The 23,675-nt window shown below is 45.5% G+C and overlaps 1 protein-coding gene across 1 annotated transcript in view; it reads right to left on the reverse strand.

Moving 5' to 3' along the window:
• Nucleotides 1-5,177: 5,177 nt before the first annotated feature.
• Nucleotides 5,178-23,675, reverse strand: part of LOC138613372 (cytosolic carboxypeptidase 4) — a 70,971-nt gene continuing 52,473 nt past the window's right edge. The window contains 7 exon segments of the mRNA XM_069687034.1: nt 5,178-7,609; nt 16,950-17,104; nt 19,621-19,734; nt 19,810-19,872; nt 19,969-20,100; nt 21,832-21,961; nt 22,478-22,658. Coding sequence (XP_069543135.1) covers nt 7,315-7,609; nt 16,950-17,104; nt 19,621-19,734; nt 19,810-19,872; nt 19,969-20,100; nt 21,832-21,961; nt 22,478-22,658 — 1,070 coding nt within the window. The 3' untranslated portion in view covers nt 5,178-7,314.

Raw genomic sequence — 23,675 nt, forward strand, 5'->3', positions numbered from 1 at the left:
AGACTGCAGACAGAAACAATGCAGATACACACTGCAGACAGACACACACTGCAGACACACACTGTAGACAGACTGCAGACACACTGCAGACAGAAACACAATGCCGACACACATTGCAGACACAAACTGTAGACAGACTGCAGACACACTGCAGACAGACACACACTGTAGACACACACTGTAGACAGACTGCAGACAGACTGCAGACAGACTGCAGACAGACACACACTGTAGACAAACACTGCAGACACACACTGTAGACAGACTGCAGACAGACTGCAGACAGACACACACTGTAGACACACACTGCAGACACACACTGTAGACAGACTGCAGACAGAAACACACTGCAGACACACACTGTAGACAGACTGCAGACAGACACACACTGCAGACACACACTGTAGACACACTGCAGACAGACACACACTGTAGACAGACTGCAGACAGACACACACTGCAGACACACACTGTAGATAGACTGCAGACAGACACACACTGTAGACAGACTGCAGACACACTGTAGACACACACTGTAGATAGACTGCAGACAGACACACACTGCAGACACACACTGTAGACACACACTGTAGACAGACTGCAGACAGACACACACTGCAGACACACACTGTAGACACACTGCAGACACACTGCAGACAGACACACACTGTAGACACACTGTAGACATACTGCTGACAGAAACACACTGCAGACACACACTGTAGACACACACTGCAGACACATACTGTAGACACACACTGTAGACTCACTGCAGACAGACACACTGTAGACACACACTGTAGACACACTGCAGACTCACTGCAGACCGACACACTGTAGACAGACTGCAGACAGAAACACACTGCAGACACACACTGGAGACAGACTGCAGACACACTGCAGACAGACACACACTGTAGACAGACTGCAGACACCGTGCAGACAGACACACACTGTAGACAGACTGCAGAAACACTGCAGACAGACACTTACTGTAGACAGACTGCAGACACACTACACACTCCTGCAGCTGTTTAGTGGACAAACTGCAGCTGGAAAACAGAAAGCACAAAGTGTGACTCTAAAAACACCAACACAATTTACAGCATCCACAGGGAAGAGGTCAAGGGTCATCAACAAGGTAATGATTATTTATCTAATTTCTAACTACTCTCTGAACCAATGCAATGCGTGTTTGTGTGTGTGTGTGTGTGTGTGTGTGTGTGTGTGCGTGTGTATGTGTTTGTGTGTGTGTGTGTGTGTGCGTGTGCGTGTGTGTGTGTGTGTGTGTGTGTACAGATGGTCTGACACAGCTGATGAAGAGCTGCTCTTATGATGTGAGATGATGTGATGTGCTCCTCAGTCTTCACTTGAGGCCTCACATTAACTCTGCGGTGTCTGTCCCCTCACGCACATTAATCCACCTCAAACACTGATGAAGGAGGAGATGCTGGTGTGAAGGGTGGAGAGGTTTCGGGTGGTGGAGTAGCTGAAGGAACTTGATGTGACACAGGAGAGACTCAGAGAGAGAGGCTTGGAGGGTCTGACCTCTCAGAGGGCTCTGACATCTATGATGACGCGTCAGGGGAAATAAGTTGGTTGATTACATGTTGATACAGGTGAATGGACAAAATAAAACTGAATGTGACATGAAGACTTCCTGCAGGGACTGAACAGTCTGTCCTCAGAGTGACACTGAAGGTGATGACATGATGTGAGCATCAGTTTGTTAAGAGAGTATAAGTCTGCATGTGCCTGTGTGCGTGCGTGCTTGTAGATATGGGGGGTGGAGTGTTCCTTCCATTCCCTTTATCAGCTAAATAAGCAGATGAAATAGCAGCAGTCTAATCATGAAGCGGTATAATTACACGCTGTGTCCCGGTGTTTTAATGACAGACTCAGCGTGAGTCTTATCAGAGAGACAGACGAGCTGCAGGGAGAGAGAGAGAGACGCCTGTTTTTCAGGGAAGTCACTTTTAATTTAGAAAGCTTCTCTGTCTCTCTGTGTCTGTTTCTTAGTGTCTGTTGTTCTGTCTCTTCTTCTCTTTGTCCCCTCTGTTATCTGAAACTCTGTTTTATCGGCAGAAAAGGCACCTTTTCTTAAATCATGCTCTGTGTGCGTGTCGGTGATGTGTAGAACCTCGCTTCTTCTACTTTTACATCAGAATATGACCATGTGTAGCACTGTGTGTATGTGTTACTGTAGTTATTAATAACAGAGCAGAGCATTATAGAAAACATCATCCAACAGTTTTGGGAGTGAATCGAGGAGACTGCTGATGGTGAAAACAACGTGTTTCTTTGTTTGTTATGTAAAGCTACTTCATACCAGCTAAATAATGATTATTACATACAAATAGCTGAAAGATAATCCTGTAACTACTTATTTGAATCACAGTTCACTGCATCCTTATCAGTTAGACTGGCCTGTCAAATAATGGAGTCTTTTAAAAGGAGTGCAGCTCATCAGGAGATGACAGAGATTAGTCAACATGCAGAGAGAGAGAAGGGTCATTCAGTTAAACATGCGCGCGCACACACACGCGCACACACACACACACACACACACACACACACACACACTATCTGCCTGTTATTATCAGTGTGCTGGTCATTCCAGCAGTGCTCTGCTTAGCCTTTAAGAAGGTTAGAGAGGCACCCTGCTATTGGCCGGATTAAAGGGTTATTACACTAATAAATCACTGTAATGACAGCATTTGGTCAGCCTGCTCTGGTTGAACTGTAATGTTCCCAGGACAATACTGAGTCTGTCCTTATCTCAGTGTTTGCACAGTGCAGACACAGGCCACAGTTAGCTTCATCAGCAGGGCCTCTCATGATAACACCACTGACATGTGACAGGATGGAGCTGTAATGGTTCTGATGGGCAAACTGCTGTTACTGCTACAAAGTGTAAAGTGTGACTTTAACAACATGCAAATCAGTAAACAGTTATCAGAGCTCCATCATAGGTTCTTTAACAGTAATAAACACACCAAGCGACTGCAGCGATATGTGTTGAAGAAGTGTCTCTCTGATGCAGCTTGTTGTCAGCTAGTTGATGTTTCACACAGATACATCTGTGTACTGACCTTGGCAGATGTCTCTGAAGCCCAAAGGACAGCTGTACAATCATGCTAGGTTGGAGTTGTGTTGAGTCACTTGTTTCAGACATGGCTAATGAAAGAGTGAGCACATGTTGCCTCTGTCCTCCTCTTTATAATAGTACCTCATATCTTGTTTTCTTACCTACCTAACGCAGGTCTCTGTGTCCATTGAAGACTTTGCCTTGAACAATAGCATAAAAGTATTACATGTGGCGTACCCCAAGGTTCAATTCCTGGACCATTACTATTTTACTTCTATATGCTCCTACTAACACATTTTAATAAGAACACAAAATATAATAATGCAGATGATTCACAAGTAAACCCAGCCCTCTCTTGTGATGATCTCATTCACTCCATAGCTCAGTGTATTGATGACATTAATCAATGGATGTCAGAACAAATAAAAACTCCTCTTTAATGCAAACGTTCAGTGACAGAAGCTGCAGCTTATCTCAGTTCAGAGTTTACAAACAGTAAAAGTGAAAGCAGATAACTTTGTGTGCTCTCAGAGTTTAAAGAGCCACTGTAACCCTCTCACATGGTCAGCCCTCTACCATCCATCTACCACTATGTCGTAGAGGACAATTAGGTAGATGGAATATAAAGAATATCTTCTACAGTATACTACTAGGATAGTTTATCTATAATGTAAAGATTGCATACTGTAACTTACCAACTTCAGTGATGGTGCTATACAGCTATGACCCTATGACCGGTTCCAGAACAGGAGCTGGACCCATCTTTTGACTGAATCTGTGGCCATGTTTTTGTCTCTGCTGCTTTGGTTTTGGTGTGTGTTGGAAGTCGCCCGCCCTTCTGTAAGTTCAGTCGTTAACATCCGAGAGTTAACCCTTTAAGGTAACACCAACACTTCTGTTCTTTAAAGTCCAAAGTGCTCTGAGAGACTGAACAGCTCCCCCTCATGGATCATTTTCAGTCCATGCGTGTTGATGTTATAAACTCAGGAGGTTCTTCACATCAAACATATCACTGCAGACTGGAAGGTGTGAGTCAGCCTCCGTACTCTGTGGCAGAAGCACTGATTCAGTGTGTGTTAGGCTGTGTTAGAGCCAGGCCTCATGTTTTAGTCTGTTAGAATCATTTCTGTAAGAATAAATGCAAACATGAAAAACGCTATTTTATAACTATAGACCAACATTATGAAAAACCATGAGAAAATACACACTTCTGCATTTCCTTCTACTGTTTGACTTCCTGTACTATTTGACTGACATTTAAAGTTCATTCTTCAGATTAGACATTTATTGATCTGAGATCCATTAAATATCTTTAATATGTTCTTCACCTGAATCACACCATCATCCTCAGCACATGGAGTCCAGCTGTAATGGATGTGTCGACGTCCACATTGACTCAGGCGGTTTTATTTTAATCAGGTGGTGAGATTGTTTTAAAGTTATGTTCTCTCTTCTTAATTAAAGTTTAAAGAGTTTCAGCTTAAATAATCTTTCCACCTGTATCTCTCTCCATATCTGAGTTAGGCTTATATCAGTCAGTGCAGATGTTCTCTGTGTCGTGTGGTGAAGGCTCCAGACATAGTCTTCCTGAAGAACTACAGAATATTTCAGCTTTGATTTCTCGTCTCTGCCTTCACTTAGAAACCAGTTATGAAAGCTATATTATAATATGAGTGCAGAGGATGTTAATGACGAAGAGACAGAAGCGCTTTGGCTGACAGTAAAAGTACACAGCTAAGAAATGAAGCTGATGAATGCATTCTGGGAAACGTAGGCACTGCAGAGCGAGAGCTCAGCTTTTTCTGTGAGTTAAGAGGGAATAAGGATTTAATTGATTCCATTAACTACATTTGGCATCAACACTGGATGAATATTCAACATCAAACACAGAGAAAATTAACTTTCACGTCTGACTGCCAGATTCACTCCGCTGCTGTTTCAGTCTCAGGTTTATGTTACTGAGCATGTGCAGTATGTGTGCTTCACTGTTTTCTGTTGAAACCAATAATATGGGGGTCGGGGAGGAACAAACAGAACCAGACACGACATCCTGTGTTAAAGTTTTACTGAAACAAACACATTCATCACTGCAAGTTACACGTCTTATAAAATCATAACTCATCGTACTGTTCACACTGAACACGAGTACATCTCCACCTGGACTGTGTCAGACTGCATGCTTCACACAGTCTCAGTGTTACAGTATCTCTGAACAGAGCCAGTGTGTGGTTAACCGCTCCCTCCTCTGTCGCTGCTGCTGGGTCACACTTAAAATGATGCTTTCATTTCAAACACCTTGTGCTGCTAAATAGAGCATAAGACCTGATGAAAAAGAATATGAAAGCTTGTAAATGAGTGTAAATGTACACTGTATTATACTCTTCTCTTCTGACATGAGAAAGCAGAGTCAGCCCTGTCCCACGAGTGTCTGAGCTTCTCCTCTGCAGCAGCCTGGGTCAGCCTGTCACACGCACAGTAACATGCACTGTTAGTGTTACAGTCTGCTTCAGGCTCTGCTCTTTATAAACACATTTTAGAGATATAATCATTCAGTTATGGACATTATTTACAAAAACATGAAGGGTTCATCTTCATCCACTTTTTAAGGATACTTTAGTTTTTCATGTGTTCAAGTGTTATTGAAAGAGTGTATTTGTGCTGCAGAGTATTCAGAGCACTGGTTTACCTTAGAACAAGAACTCAGCTCTACTATAGATGTGATGGGAAGCTGAAGTGTGAGTTTATTTAAAGAATGTATTTAGTGTCTTTGTGCATTATTGGGATATTATGGGATGTGCTGCCTCTGTCGTGACATCTGTGAAGTTTAGGGATGTAAAACACAAAGTTATAAAGACATTGATTGATTGGTCGATAATGGAAAATAAATCATACCGATGAATGATTTAACATTTTACACAGCAGCAGCCATCAGTTCAGTTTAATTAAAGTGATGTAAGACTAAATGATCCAGATGTTGTGCGTACAGACAAAATCATTTCATAAGCTTTCTCTGACATGAGCAACAACTTCAAGTGTTGGTGGTTAAATAGGTAGTTAGTAGTTTATATAACACTACTGCATATTCACACTCACTGCGTCTTTGTTCCTACAACAAGACTAAAACAAACTTAACACACAGATCATCTTACATCTGACCCTGGTGAGCACAAAGGTCAATCAGACTGAAATATAAGTAAGTTAGCATGTAGCATGTAGCATAGATGTTAGGTGTCATAGGACAGGTGTTTAAATGGTTACATTAGCCTCAGCATTAAGACTCCCCTCACCTGCAGCACAACATGACAATATGTGTTACCTGCTGCTGATTTACATCTGGACTCTTCTGGAAGGTGAAGACTGTCAATAATGTTAGCATTGTTAGCTTTCGTCACTAAGAGTAACACACATCAGAGTTTTTTAATTCCCCAATGTTACTGTCACCATGTGCCTAAAGTTTACTGTAGGTCAGCTGAGCAGACTCCACAAAGCTATGGAGACAGTATATAAGCTAAGGTAACCTGCTGAGCGGACCATGAGTTGAGCTAGCTCCACATTAATGTAGATTATTGTTTTTATCAGCTGCTTTGTTTCAGAGAGGAAGCTTTAAGATGTGTTCAGACCAAAAGTGAAGTCGTCGCCTCGAGTCACTTGTGTAAATTTGACTGCAGGATCATTAGTGCTGTCATGTTGGTTAAATGCAACATGTGAATATTCATCCTTCCTGATCAGTCTAAAAAACAAACTCCATCATGTCTGTCTCTTCTGCTGGTTCCAGCTCCTTCAGGCTGACCAGTGCCCAGTGTGATGAGCTGTTAGCTCGGATCAGTACCAGGATTTATCTGATGGACACCAACTACCGGCGTTCTGTTTCAGCTGTGGAGCGCCTGTCCATCTGTCTCCGCTGAGTGAGAGACCAGGTTTGTAAAAAGTCTGAATTCATGCTTTGTCAGGTCTGTCTGCAAGAGGACAAGAACACTACTTTAAAATGACTGTTTTTTGAATGGAGTTTGGTTTGACTTTTTCTGATAGAACCTCGGGATGTCAGGAGAATCTCAGCACTGATACTGACCTGTGCTTTGCTTTTGATCTGAACTCACCTTTAAGCCCAGAAGCCTTCGTATAAACAGGCTGAGGGCCTTTCTACATTATCTACAGACACAGATGGTCTCTCTACATTGTCTACAGACACAGATAATGGTAAATGATAGATAAAGGATAATGTTGGTTTAGCTGATGATTTGTCCGTTGGCCATGCTCACACCGTTACACGTGTTCCTCTTCTCACTGAGCGTCTCGATGGATGCCTGTCGCAGTTGGTGGGGGAACATGCAGCTCTTCAGCTGTGACTGTCCAACGCTGCCTCCTCGTCTTGTCCCCCTGTGTCCTTCTTCATCCTCCTCTTCCTCAACGTCGGCCATGTTCCTGTTCACATCTGAATCCAGATCAGTGCCATGAAGTTCAGGACAGTCTGCTGAGTACTCGATCTCCTCGACACACGGAGGCTCGTCATCTTCGAAACAGCTTTAGGAGAGAACAGAGAGTAGAGGTACATTCAGAGGAATCATGTAACACTGAGTGATGTCAGAGAACAACTGTGTCATTATCCCAGCCCTGCTTTGTTTCTGTGCGGTGCAGGCGCCCTCTATATCGCGTGTCTTCTTCTTTATGTTTAACAACTTTCAACAAGTGTTTTTACTTTTAACGATATCACACACACACCTCCAACATGTGAGCGAGGTCAGAGTCCTCCTCACACTGACCTTCAGATCAGACACACTCTGTGACTGACAGCTGACAGCAGGGAATCTAATTACACACACACACACACACACCACTGAGGATGTGTGTGTGTGTGTGTGTGTGTGTGTGTGTGTGTGTGTGTGTGGAATAGCTTCTAGAGACTAACTGGAAGTCCGTTGGGATAGAGAGGATGTAACACGCAGAAATTCGAAATCACGCAATAACATCAATGTTAAACAGAGCAACACACAAACAACAGTTCAGTTTGCACCTCTGAGGCTGATTATCGGCTCATTTGGAGATCATTCAGTGATTGTTGTGCTTCCACCATGGCTGAGTACACTACTTAATTAAAATTTCAGTGTGTTGATCTTAAAAAAATGTAAAACAATGGGAGTCTGTACATGGTGTTTTATTTTAAGATGACTGGATGGAACGATCTGCTCTGTTCAGCTTGATGCGTGCTTGAAGTGGCGTCCGTCCAAAATAGACTCAGCGCGTTTCTTTAGTGGAGCAGAGCGGAGAGACGCTTCTAGGACGCGCCGAAGAAAGACCGCGGCACGTGCTGTGGAAATACAAGCATTGACTTGAATGGGCACGATCGACTCCAGAGGTCGCACACGGAATGCACACGGAATGGGCCGGAGACGGATCCTGTGGAATTTGATTGTTAGACTTTAGAAGTCAGTTTGTTACAGAGGAGGTAACTGCTGATTTTGCATTGAACTCCTGCATTATTTGCTTTTAAATATTGCATATAGTATTTTTCCTGTTTTTCAAATTTTCCACATTCATTGTAAATAGTCACTTTATGAGTTTGAAAGAGAACCACGCTACACTCCGATGGACGAGGAGAGAGCCCACTGCTACAGCGACCTGAAAGGAGCACTACTGGTCAAGTTTGACATCTCACCAGAGAATTACCGGCAGCAGTTCCGCTTCACCTCTGTACCCCCTGGTGAAAACCCCACTGAGACCTACCATCGCCGGAAGGGACTCAACTGACTCTGGATTCGACCAGAGCAGCACACCAAGGACGAGATTGGTGAGGCCATCATCCTGGAGTTCTTTCACCAGAGTTGAGGACCTGGGTGAAGGAACACGAGCCGGTGGAGGGACTTGCAGCTGCGAAGCTGGCTCTGCAGTACCTCAATGCACGGAGAGGAGGTCCAGCTCCATTTTGTGTGTTCATGGGGATAGGCATCCTTATCCCAAAGAAGATCTAACTGTGACAATTAAAGGACAACATTACCTCATGTCTGTTGGAGTGGTAGAAAACCTTCCGGACAATGCCATCTTGGGATGGGATTTACCCGTTTTCATGGACTTACTGAATAAAAGAGAACTGGCAGTAGAAAGTGACTCTTGGGAGAATGGGGAAATTAATGTAAATGTGTCTTGTCCTGTTATGACCCAAGCCCAAGCGAAAGCTGGTGTCCAACCAGCCCTAGACCTTGACAATAGTCTCTGCGAGGGTGGTACTAAGGGGCCAAGATAATCCTGTCACCAGCGCTGCTCTGAGAAGCAGCCAAGGCCAACACAAGCAGGAAGTGAGAGTTTGCTGTGTGGTAAAATGTGGGATATACCTGGTAATATTTCTGTGCTGTAAAGGGAAGATGAAACTTTAAAATCCTTGTTTGTTACGGTTGTGGAAGCAGCTGATGGAGATTGTGTGGGGAAGGAGAGGTTTATTGTGGATCAGGATGTGTGTATGCTGTCTGCGGTGATCAAAGACATCTGGTAATCCCTGCTAAATGTAGAGCACTTGTCATGCACCAAGCACACAGACTTCCATGGGTCGGACACCTCGGCAGTCTCCCCATCAGTTCACGCTTTTATTGGCCTTCCATGTACACTGACATATAGAAATATTGCACCACATGCACCGCCTGAGTCTGGCCAAGCTTTTGTGCATGATGCAGATGTCATCTCCACCCCATTCCGCAGGATTGCCATGGACATTGTTGGCCCTCTAATGAAAAGCAGTGTGGCCATAGGTACATTCTGGTCCTGTGTGACTACACCATGAGGTTTCCAGAGGCCTTTCCCCTTCGCACCATCACTGCTCCAGCTGTGGTGCGTGAGTTGCGTACTCCAGATGTTCTCCAAGGTGAGATACCAGATGAGATCCTCACGGACCTAAGGATCAACTTCACCTCCAGGTTGACGCAGCTCCTGTACAAGCAACTGGGCATCTCTGCAATCATCACCAAACCTTACCACCCTCAGACTGATGGCCTGGTGGGATGGTAAATGGACTGTACTTATATAGCGCTGTTCTAGTCTTTGCAACCACTCACACTGGTTCAGTGTGTTGCCCAAGGACACTTCAACATGTAGCCTGAGGGAGCTAGGGATCGAACCGCTGACCTTCTGATTGAAAGACGACCGACTCTACCACTGAGCCACAGCCGGTGAAAAGTTCAGCCAGACGTTGAAGAGGATGCTCCATAATTGTGTGGATAACTGGATTTTGCATTGCTGCTATTTTTTGTGATTTTTGCACCTGTGAGTTTATGTGGAACTCCTGAATTATCTGCCTGTACATTTTGTAGCATTTTTCTAGATTTTTTATAAATACTCACTGCACTTTCGGAGGTCGGTAAAAATAAATTAACCGATCCACCCACACGGCAGACGGACAGACGGACAGACAGACGGACGGACAGACAGACAGGCAGACGGACAGACAGGCAGACAGACAGACGGACGGACAGACAGGCAGACGGACAGACAGGCAGACAGACAGACGGACGGACAGACAGACGGACAGACGGACAGGCAGACAGACAGACAGACAGACAGGCAGATGGATGGACAGGCAGACGGACAGACAGACAGACAGACGGACGGACGGACGGACGGACGGACGGACGGACAGACAGACAGGCAGACGGACAGACAGGCAGACAGACAGACGGACGGACAGACAGACGGACAGACGGACAGGCAGACAGACAGACAGACAGACAGGCAGATGGATGGACAGGCAGACGGACAGACAGACAGACAGACGGACGGACGGACGGACGGACGGACGGACAGATGGACAGACAGACAGACAGACTGACAGACAGGCGGACGGACAGACAGACAGGTGGACAGGTGGACAGACAGACGGACGGACGGACAGACAGACGGAAAGACAGACAGACACACGGACACACGGTAGTGAAGACAGGAGAGAGACAGAATGAGCAGGAGTGAAAGACACAGGGACAGAGTGTATGTCTAACATACTGATGACATCGACTCATTATGTGTGTGTGTGCGTGTGTGTGTGTGTGTGTGTGCGTGTGTGCAGTGAATTACAATGAAGCAGTGCAGCCTGTCTGCAGTGTGCAGAGTCTCTGGTTGTGAAGGCCCAGTGTGTAATCTGTGTGTGTGTGTGTAATGCGTGTCTATCAGGAGTGTAATGCTCCAGCAGCTGTGTTTGCTCTGTGATTTATTGGATCAGACTGGTCTGTTCTCGTTGTGAGTTTCCTCCTGTGATCGGTCATCACTGTGTTCACTGTGTCTGAGCTCGATGATAAGTTACCAGGACAGCAGAAGAAACCTGTTTCATCTGTATCAGTTATAAGACCTAATTTGATCTTGGTAGTGTGAGATGCTCTGAAGATGCACAGACGGAACTGTTAGTCTACATAGTTTGTCTCCACTTGTTTGTCATGATTGAGGTGATTGACAGGATGCAGTGTTCATAAAGGGGAGTAAATATGTTTAGGGTCTAACACAGTGGTTCCCCCTGAGCCCCCCTAGCCTGCACACATACACCAAAACATAACCAAATCTTTATTGGCAAAAATGAATACCAATTAGCCGATAGTTGTTTGATTGGTATATATATTATACCAGGTGTGGCCTACAATGTAGCTACTATATTTGAATGAGGACCATAAAAATATATGTTTTAACAGACTTGTTGAACAGACTTTTGATTATTAACTAAGTGCTTTTTATTTAACATGTGCAAATCCTCATGTGACATCTCAGTTCAGACAAAGCCAGCGATCTTTGGCGCCCCCCTAAGGGGGGCCCGGACCCCAGGTTGGCAACCATTGGTGTAACAGGTACTAAAAGTGTGTGAATGTCTCCAGTAGATCTGTTCATCCTGCAGCAGTGAAACATGCTGTAATGGCTGCAACATAATCCTTGATGGATCAAAGTAGATAGACCTTTTTGTTACAGAGGAAGCTGATTGTTTTAACCACAAACAGACGTTACATCGCTCTCTGCAATTGTGCATTGTTGAAAACAGTGATTTTAGAACACAGGAGCTGTTGCTCTGTTAGTCTGTTTTATTGTGAGACTTTGATGTTTAGAATTTTTGGCTGTGATCCAACAACACTTATATTTGTAAACATAACACAAACAAACTGACAGATCGAAGCAGCGACCCGACCCTTAAAAAATGTTCCCAGCAGTCATGACTTCACTCAATAAGAAATAAAAGCTGAACACTGATTTATATCACTAACATGGGCAAACACATCCAATATAAATGTACTTGACTGTGAAGAAATACTTTAACAAGGAGCTGAATAATATTACAGACCGCTACAGACAATTACAGACTGCTTCAGACCGCTACAGACAACTACAGACCGCTACAGACAGCTAATAAGAGCTAAAGAACAATGACAATTACAGACTGCTACAGACAGCTACAGACTGCTGCAGACCGCTACAGAGAGCTAAAGACAATTACAGACTGCTACAGACCGCTACAGACAGCTACATACAATTACAGACTGCTACAGACCGCTATAGACAGCTACAGACCGCCACAGACAGCTACAGACAATTACAGACTGCTTCAGACTGCTACAGACCGCTACAGACAACTACAGACCGCTACAGACAGCTAATAAGAGCTAAAGAACAATGACAATTACAGACTGCTACAGACAGCTACAGACTGCTGCAGACCGCTACAGAGAGCTAAAGACAATTACAGACTGCTACAGACCGCTACAGACAGCTACATACAATTACAGACTGCTACAGACCGCTATAGACAGCTACAGACCGCCACAGACAGCTACAGACAATTACAGACTGCTACAGACCGCTACAGACCACTACAAACAGTAACAGACAAGTACAGACGGCTACAGACAAGTAACGACAGCTAAAGACAGCTACAGACTGCTACAGACCACTACAGACCGCTACAGACAGCTACAGACAAGTATAGACAGCTAAAATTCAGCTACAGACTGCTACAGACCGCTACAGACAATTACAGACAGCTACAGACCGCTACAGACAGCTACAGACGGCTACAGACAATTACAGACTGCTACAGACAGCTAAAGACAATTACAGACCGCTACAGACAATTACAGACTGCTTCAGACTGCTACAGACCGCTACAGACAACTACAGACCGCTACAGACAGCTAAAGACAACTACAGACCTCTACATAAAATTACAGACAATTACAGAGTGCTACAGACCGCTACAAACAGTTACAGACAAGTACAGACAGCTACAGACAAGTACCGACAGCTAAAGACAGCTACAGACTGCTACAGACAATTACAGACTGCTACAGACTGCTACAGACCACTACAGACAGCTAAAGACAACTACAGACCTCTACATAAAATTACAGACAATTACAGAGTGCTACAGACCGCTACAAACAGTTACAGACAAGTACAGACAGCTACAGACAAGTACCGACAGCTAAAGACAGCTACAGACTGCTACAGACAATTACAGACTGCTACAGACCACTAAAGACCGCTACAGACCGCTACAGACAGCTACAGACAGCTACAGACAATTACAGACTGCTACAGACAACTACAGACTGCTACAGACAGCTACACACAGCTAAAGACAGTTACAGACCGCTACAGACAATTACAGACTGCTTTAGACTGCTACAGACCGCTACAGACAACTACAGACCGCTAAAGACAGCTTAAGACAATTACAGACTGCTACAGACCGCTACAGACCTCTACAGACAGCTAAAGACAATTACAGGCAGCTACAGACCGCTACAGACAGCTACAGACAGGTACAGACAATTACAGACAGCTACAGACTGCTACAGACCGCTACAGACAACTACAGACCGCTACAGACAGCTAAAGACAATTACAGACTGCTACAGATCGCTACAGACCTCTACAGACAATTACAGACAATTACAGACTGCTACAGACCGCTACAGGCCACTACAAACAGTTACAGACAAGTACAGACAGCAACAGACAAGTACTGACAGCTAAAGACAGCTACAGACTGCTACAGACAATTACAGACTGCTACAGACCACTACAGACCGCTACAGACAGCTACAGACAAGTATAGACAGCTAAAATTCAGCTACAGACTGCTACAGACCGCTACAGACAGCTAAAGACAGTTACAGACCGCTACAGACAATTACAGACTGCTTCAGACTGCTTCAGACTGCTACAGACCGCTACAGACAACTACAGACTGCTACAGACAGCTTAAGACAATTACAGACTGCTACAGACCGCTACAGACCTCTACAGACAGCTAAAGACAATTACAGGCAGCTACAGACCGCTACAGACAGCTACAGACAGGTAAAGACAATTACAGACAGCTACAGACTGCTACAGACTGCTACAGACAGCTACAGACTGTTACACACAGTTAAAGACAGCCACAGACTGCTACAGACCGTTACAAACAGCTATAGACAGCTACAGGCCGCTACAAAAGTAGTCTGTGATATCAGTCCAGGAGAGTCTGAACAGACTGCAGGCAGTAGCATGAAAAACCAAACCCAGAAGAGTTTATTTGTATACATACAGCTTTAGAAATTCTGATTCATTTTATGTACTGACAGCAGACTTCACACACTGATGGCATCGAGCTATAAAGTTAGGGACACGGTCACATGACCCACGAAACAAACCAACAACCCTCTGACTGACAGACAGCCCGAGTGGTATCACATTTCTTCTTACAAATATATATCCTTCTATACCAGACTCTTTGATACACATCTCTGTCTCTCTCTCTCTCTCTCTCTCTGTGCTCCTTTAAGTGTGAGAAATTAACAAAGAAACAATGAAAATATGAAAACATTCCTAAATGTAGTATCTGCACAGAGTGAAGCACCTAAAGGCCACTTCGGACCAAACAATAGAGCTGAGAGGTCAGAGAGTAAGAGGTTACACATCAATGTCACAGGTTCTACAGGCTGCAAGAGGAGCAGGTCATCAGCTTTATTAGTGATGGATCCTCACTTTTAAATGGTGGACAACATTTTATGAATAATAACACTCCTCCGCTGTTCAGACAGACACACATGCGTTGTCAAAGAGGGGAGGTGGAGGGAAGATGAGAACAACCAGAGGTGGAAAACTGCGAAGGATAATGTGAGAAAATCTTATAACAGACACTGAGAGACACTGAAGAGAGGTAATGTGTGTGAATGGATTAAAGAGGTGTGTGTGGAGGGACTGCCTTATAACTTCTACAATCCCACCTGCCCAATGGAACCTCTTTCAGTTGTCATAGCAAATATCAGTTGTATACACAGCTGTATAAATAACGTACTCTCGTGCTTCAGTCATGTTAAATTCTGGATGTCCCAAAACTCTTGCTGTAGCTCAATCAAGACAAATCTGAAGTCATCATGTTTGGTCACGCTCATCCCTCCAGCCTTCTCCAAAGTAGACTTGGTTCTCCTCACAGTAACATCACTCTGACAGCTGTGATGCAGATCTTACTTCTGATGCTCATGTTGTTGTGAAATCCTGTTTTTATCATCTCAAACAAATATCAAAGATGCGATCATTTCTGTCTCCCATCGATTTGCTCAAAGTCATTCATGCTTTTATTTTCTCACGCCTGGACTACTGTAGTGCACTTTATCCTGGTGTCAGTCAGAGCTCCCTCCACCGACTCCAAACGCTCCAGAACGCTGCCGCTTCACTTTTAACGGGCACCCACAGAGGGCTTTGCAGCCAGAGCCCCCGGACTGTGGAACTCTTTGCCCATCACAACAAGACAGGCCAACCTTTAGCTTCTTTTAAGTCCTCTCTGAGAAACCTGCTGTTACAGGAGGCGTCGTTTAACTGTATATTTGTATCTCTTTTTTCTGTGTTGTTTTTATCTGCTTTCCTTTGATCTTTCTGACAAGCACTTTGTAACCTTGTTAAGAAAAGTGCTATATAGATCAAGTTTATTATTATTATTATTGAGAGACAAATAAGAGCGGCAGAGTGTGAATGGGTCAAAGAGGCGTGAAAAAGAAGAAACAATGGAGTGAACGAGAGTCATGAGGTTAAATGTGAGTGAAAAGATAAAGAGAAGAATAAGAAAGAAAATTACTGAGAAAATCAGATGAAATTAAACACACACACACACACACACACACCTGCTGCTGTCACTGTGGTGATTGAACGGGTGTCTGAAAATCAATAGAAGCCATTCAGCTCCACTTTAGAGCCACACATCAATCACTGCAATGGATCCACAGCTATCACACACACACACACACACACACACACACACACACGTTTCCGAGTGTTGCTCCTTTGTTTGATAAACGTGCTCAGCTCTCTGTGTTCTCTCAGTGAGGGCGCAGGACTCACTGACACATGAACTGTAGAGAAACAGTCTGCAGTGTGTGTAAAGACAACAGGTGACAGATGACACACCTGTCTGTGGCAGGATCAACACACGATGAATTCATGATGTCTAAAGATGTTTATGACGCCTGTGATCGAGTGAAAAAGATCATTCATATATTAATACATTCACACATATCTCAACATATGTTGTCATGTTCTCTGTAAAGCTGATGCTGGTCAGTTCCTGTTTACAGCTGTGTGACTGTAACAGACTCTCTGCTGTCCTGTTCATGTGTTCATGTGTTCAGAGTACTACAGATGTTGCTGAGGAAACATCACTCTGTCACTCTCATGATTGGCTCACCCAGTGTTCTGGTAGTTGTTTCCCCTTCACAATAAAAGTCTTTCAGTACGATAATGAAGAGCTCTTAGAGTCGGCCATGCAGCTTTGACACTGCAGTGACACTCTGACACTGAACACTACACTGGACCGCTATCATTTATCTTCATCCCCAGTGAGTGAGTGGCGATCTTGACGGGCTCTTACTTGTGCGAATTGTGGTCCAGGATGTTGTGGTCCAGGTCGATGTGCTGGATCAGAGTCCTGCTGTACAGAGCCCTGGAGTCTTTGGTGACTGACAGCAGGCTCTGACAGAACTTCACACCCATCTCCTGCAGCTCCCTGGTCCCTGTCTGCAGGCCCTGCACACGCATGCACGCACACACATATACACACAGAATTATTGTATCTATGTGGGAAGCTTTGCACACATGTGAACAGGGCTATGACCCCAAAGCAAACAGATGTTGGTGGAAGTGTAGCTTCAGACTGGCTTCAGATGAAGTTTTGCTTCTTGGACGAACACACTGAAGCTCATTCCTGTATCTGTCCGTCATTCCTGTGATTGTCCGTGAATTCACAACTTGCCACTGACTTTGTTTGTAATCTTATCATGTGAAAAATCTGCTTCAGGTCTGATCACAGCTGAAGGCTGAGAGAGGAGTTTGATGTGGCACTGAACTGAAAAGGAATGAACCTGACAAACACCTGTACTGAGCTCAGCATCTACAGGAAGAATTACTTTAAATAATCTTGTTTATAACGATTCATAAGGATGAATTTGATACAGACCGTTGATTTGATTTATTTTCCACCTGTTGCTCTCCGTCCCTCGTCCCAGCACACACTCATCAATGTGTCTCTACAGTACATCATTATGGTGACAGAGAGACATTCAGCAGGCGGCTCCCTCTGTGCGTGTGTGTGTGTGTGTGTGTGTGTGTGGCCATATAGAAATAGCAGTATACATGTATGCCTAATTAATTAACAGGGATATTGATAATTTACCCTTAACTGACAATAAGAATGTTGGCCCATTAATACTATCAGTTAAACAGTTACACACAAACAAAAAATAAAAGAGCTATCAAAGAGGTACATGTATTATCATTATCATCACACATAGCTAATCTGCCCACAGACATTAACACACTGTGTCCGTTACACACGTGAGCATACAGCCGTGTGATCCAGCAGCAACAAGAAGTAAACAAACATTTACAGCCAACCTGTCTTTGATGGTCAGACACAGAACTTTAATAAACATGAGATCCTGTCCGGACCTGACGGCCTGTCTGGAGCTTTAGTTCATGAGTTCCCTGCTGTGCCTCGCGCGACATGTTTCCTTTCTGCTCACAAACAGTCAACACGTCAACAAAAGGCTGTGGACACTTCAAATGAAAAGGCCTAGAGCAGGCCTTATTATGTAGGACAGTTTGCCTGCTGGATGTGGTGAGGAAAGAGCAACATGTGACATGCTGTGGGGTCAGTCTGGTGTGCAGTCTGTTACCTGTCAGACGTACCGTGACGTCCCAGGAGCTGTTTAACTGTTCACTTCTACTTCAAGTTTCAGGAACTATTTTAATGTTTTTCTGTCTTAACTTTTCAAAGTCGGCACAAATATCCTTAAAAAGCTTGTGTGTGTGACAGATGGTGTTCTGTGAGACAGACGGGGTATACGGTCCGTTTCCGTGCAGACGGGCAGAACATCAGAGGAGGGGATGGAAACTCATACCAACAGACACTTCACCTGATTTATCTACAGGCACCAACAAATGCAGCAGCGTTACAACAGATTTACATTTGAGAGACGATGAAACTTTGAAACAATGAACCACCAGTGGACCACATAAAGGACCACACTAAGACTGAACTGCTGCCGCTGATAGCTCCATAAATTGTGCATCATTTGCCCCCACTGTGTGCTCCGTCTCAGGGTCTGATTCACAAAGCAAACTCATAAAGTTTATCAGATCTGTGCAGTTTGCTCTTGTTTGTCTGATTGTGGAGAGAAGCTGTCTGCAGCTCTCTGCTGCACGGTGCTGCGCTCTCAGGCTTTACCTGAGCTCCAACTGACAGAGCTCTACTCCATCCACAGATCGATGCTGAACAGGGAGAGGAGGGGGCAGCTCTTTAACACTTTATTGTCAAGTCCAGACTCGGCAGGTGTTCTACTCTCTGTAACGCAGCTTGTCCTTAGAATAATCCCCGTCCTGCGTATCGGCTCCAGACCGTCTGCCGTGTATGTGCCCATGTGCCAGGGTCGAGCCTCGCACAGCCTGGACTGATTGATCTCCTGATTATAATAATAATGACAAAATATTAACAGATTGTTTTCACAGACAAACACATTTTTTGATCTCACAAAAGTACTACTTTTACCCTCTGCAGCTGCTTTCCCACTGGTCAAAAAACCTGCTGACACTCGGCTTTTTTGCTTAGTGGGAAAGGTTACAATCTGCAGTAGACCCGGGTAATTATCGCCTTGGCTCCGATCGGCATTGATGGGAACATAAAACCTGTGTCGATACGCTAATCTCCGCCCCCTTTCTGGCGCGATGCTATGCTCCATCGGAAACTTCTGCGACTCCTCGTCATCTCAGATACAGAGCAACAGTAAGTAAGTAAGAGTCATAGATACAATAAAGACCTAACCACCGTAACATCCTCACTGGTTACCAACCCTGTCTCCATTTGTGAAGTCAGACGGTGATGCAGCAGAAAAGAGACCGACAGGAGGATACTTCACTGGCAATGGGAAAAGTATCAGTATCTGTAAGCGGGTCTTCCCAGGTCTGAAAAACCTGCGTCAACACGCTAAGTTTGCAGAGGTTTAGCGGGAACAAAGGCCGCACAGTCCACACACACACACACACACCTTGTATATGCCCTGGTCACAGCCGTTGTAGGTGCTCTCCATGGTGTAACTCCTCAGCACGCCAATCTCCCTCCACACCACCACCCGGGCCGTGGACGAGCGAGACTTCTCCACCTGATGGAGCAGAAGTTACTCTGCGGCTCAAACATGACATGAATGATTCATGTTGCTTTACAGACGGTGAGTTACCAGGTAGTTGCAGCTGTTGAAAGAGAAGGCCGGAGCGATGCGATCCAACGTCTTTGGAATGGTCTGAAGAGAGAGAAGTTTGTTTCAGGGCTTTATGTGTGCATGTGCGTGTGCGTGTGCGTGTGCGTGTGTGTGTGTGTGTGTGTGTGTGTGTCTCACCCTGTATCCAGGGTCCTCCTTCAGGCCCACAGTGTTGACAGCAGAGCCGGACTGCCACAGAGTCTCCTTCACGCTGCAGCCGTACAGAAAGACGTTCTTCTTGCGGGAGTGTCCGTGGTAATCACAGAACACCTGCAGGACAGGTAAAGGGAGGGACCGATTTAACATCCACACAAAGTGAACTGGTGTACAGATTTAACGAGCAGCAGCTCAAACAGATGGTGTTTGATCGGACTGATTTGTTCTGGGACATAAGAAGAAGTGAGTATTTTGGATTGACAGGGGACACAGCTCCTCCTGTGAGGGGGAACAGGCCACAGGGCAGCTGTGGCGCAGTGGTAGGGTGGATCGTCTCTTAGTCAGAAGGTTGGGGGTTCGATCCCTGACCCTGAAGTGTCCTCGGGCAAGACACTGAACCCCAAACTGCTCCCGGTAGCAGAGCCATCGTGTGTGAATGTACATTGATCTGACTGGAGATTGGCACTAAGGCCCTCAGTGTGTGACTGTATGTGTGAATGGGTGAACGTGACATGTGACAGGAAATGTAAAAGCAGCTTTGATTGATCACAAGACTAGAAAAGAGATATATCCATTTACCACTGCTGCTGTTGTGTGATTGACATGTTTGCAGGCATAGAGTTATTTAGCAGTCGCACAGCCAGGATGTATTAAACCATATCATTAATAAGAGTCTTTCTACACTTCTGTTCATTCAACAGTAAAAACCCCTCTCAGCTTTGAGCCAACGACACGCTGCTGTCACCTGTTACAGGTAGAGAGAATCCTTCATGTGTACCGTAAAGCTCTGGTTATTCACTGAGCCACACATGAGACCTATAAACAAAGACCAATGATCGTGTTTGAGCCATGTTGAAGGTGTCATGGTTTGAAGGAACAACATGTAATATATGACCGTTATCATGACCGTGATACGTCCTCAGAGATTAAGGAAACATGCTAATACTGGCTTCTCCGACAACAACGCTGCAGCCAGTACGAGTACGCACAGGACTCGTTGCTTGTCATTGTCAAAGCGCACGTCTTGTGCTCGAGTAGATTCAGTGTCCTCATCTTGGCAACCCGCGTGACCTTGGTGTTGTACCAGAAGCGTAGCTGTGTTTGGGAATAGCTGAGTGCATGAGTGCATGAGTGTGGGTGGTGGAGCAAGTGAGAGAGAGAGACAGGAAGTGAGTGTGTGTGCATGAGTGACGAGAGTGAACGGGGATCGGAGCAGATCAGCGGAGAGAACGACTGTACAGTAAGGCTGTGTGTGGAATAAAGCCACGTACTCCTCAACACAGAAGCTGTGCTGCGTGTCTCGCTTCCTGCTCGCTGCTGTGGGTGTAGAGTGACGGGAGTTAGCCCTGAAGCTAGCAGCAGCTTCGGCCCGTTACAGTTCTTAATACTAAAGGTTAGCGCTGTTACCTCACAGCTAGAAGGTCACTGGTTCAAACCCCGGTTTGGGCAAGGTGGACCTTTCTGTGCGGAGTTTGCGGAGGTGAGAGTGTGAAAGGTTGTCTGTATCTGTCTGGCTCGTTCACATAGAAAGGGTTATGTCGTCATAATGATTCATGTAAATACAGCAAACAGCAGCAGAGCTCTGCAGCGCACTTTAGATGCATTCGACCCTCTGCGTGTGCTTGGAGAATGAGGCGGAGTCTCTTTGTCTCTTTTGCACAGGTTTAGCGGGAACAAAAGCCGAACAGTCCTTTAGTGAATCCCCCCTCAGTCTTTAGATTGTCCTGTAACAGTAGGATGATCACTTGGTTTGCACTGTGTAACTGTATAACTCTTAGATCACCACAAGCTCCTCAGGTGCAGACGCACACGGACTGTAACGCATTTTAACACGGTGTGTCTCACCAGTGGAGTGTGTCCGATGCTGTTGAGGTAGTAGAGGAAGCCCTTGGTGTGGTAGATGGTGGGGCTGAGGGAGCGCTCGGGTTTACACCACTGACGGTTCAGATCCTCTCCGTTCAGGTCACAGCGACTCCTGAGGACACACACACAGGACACACAGAGGACACACAGGACACACACACAGGACACACAGAGGACACACACAGGACACACAGAGGACACACAGGCCACACAGGACCCACACACAGGACACACAGGGGACACACACACAGGACACACACAGGAAACACACAGGACACACAGAGGACACACACACACACAAGACACACACACAGGACGCACACAGAGGACACACAGAGGACACACACACAGGACGCACATGAAGACGTGAGCGTCAGTGTGTGTGAGCTCCATCCTCCTGCTGTTATAGTCAAACAGGAGAGACTCTCTGCACCTAACACACATGCAGACTACATCACATGCATACGTGTGTGTGCTGAACTCGATGGTTAACCTGTCTTTGCTCCAGTTTGTCCCGTCAACATGGACCCTGAGAGCAAATGTGTGTGTGTGCATCCAGCCATGTGTGTGTGTGTGTGTGTGTGTGTGTGTGTGTGTGTGTGTGTGTGTGTGTGTGTGTCTCGCTCACATGCCGTTGATGACTCCGTCCGGGTTGAGCATGGGGATGATCTTGAAGATGAAGGCCTCCCTCAGACTCTGGGCCACTGGGTCACTGCTGCACAGGAACTCCAGCGTGCCCTTCATCACCCAGCTGGCGTTAGACTCACCTGGATGGACCCGGGCGGTCAGCACCATGCAGGGACGGTTACCTGCACAGATAGAGTTTCAGCATCTGTAAAGCACCTTTATCAGGGACCACACCTCCTGCAGCTCACTGGTCCAGCAGACGCTCGTCCTCCATCACTATATTATAGCCCCAGTGTGTGTTTTTAAAGAACGTTCTGGAAGTGTGCTCGAACTGGCAGTGTGAAAGGGTTTAATGACACACCGAGAGACAGTGGTCTGGTTAGTAGGGAACTGTCTACAATCGTGTTTTAATATCTGTTGCCCAAAAACCTGATGCACTGTATTATGTGTTCAGGTTCTCTGTGTTCATGTTCTCTGTGTCGAGGTTCTCTGTGTTCATGTTCTCTGTGTCGAGGTTCTCTTTGTTCATGTTCTCTGTGTCGAGGTTCTCTTTGTTCATGTTCTGCTGCTGGACAATGCTGGTTGTCTGAATGGAAAGAGATGCAAACGGTCAGTGTGCTTTGCTTTCCGTCTGAACCTTCATGTTTCCCCTCACAGTTTGACACTCCCTGAGGAGAGAGCAGTTAGTCAGTCTCATGATGTAATTTGTTAGCATGTTAGCATGTTTCTTTCTCACAGAATGATGTTATAAATGTATAAAGGCTGATGACGAGGATGTCAGGGAGCCAATTAGAAACAATTAGAGAGAAGGTCAACTCTGTGTGACACTCCTGATGACACATACTGATCTCAGGTAGGTCAGACCTCAGTGCTCTGTACAAGCGCTCCGAACCGATCACACCGGCATTTGTCACACTCATTAATTAATACTTTTGTCTAATGATCCAGAGAGCTGAAAGACAGGATGGGACAGGAGGAGGAGAGCGAGCCTGAGGTGTGACGGAGGAGCCGTCCTGGTGGAGCGTCAGGTACCTGCAGGCCAAGTCGTCCTGCTTAATGAGATTATGTCTAACAAGAGATGAGCTGGTATTTCACTGAAGCCCTTTTTAATGAGAGAGCGGAGGAGAGAGGCAGGAAGCTCATCCATCGCATCCCTCCATCCTCTGCAGGAGAGCTGCTGTGTGCGAGACAGACTGCAC

This window comes from Semicossyphus pulcher, unplaced genomic scaffold (assembly GCF_022749685.1).
Source record: "Semicossyphus pulcher isolate SPU_LCO1_2020_fin unplaced genomic scaffold, fSemPul1.0.p SCAF_8, whole genome shotgun sequence".
Taxonomy (NCBI): Eukaryota; Metazoa; Chordata; class Actinopteri; order Labriformes; family Labridae; genus Semicossyphus; species Semicossyphus pulcher.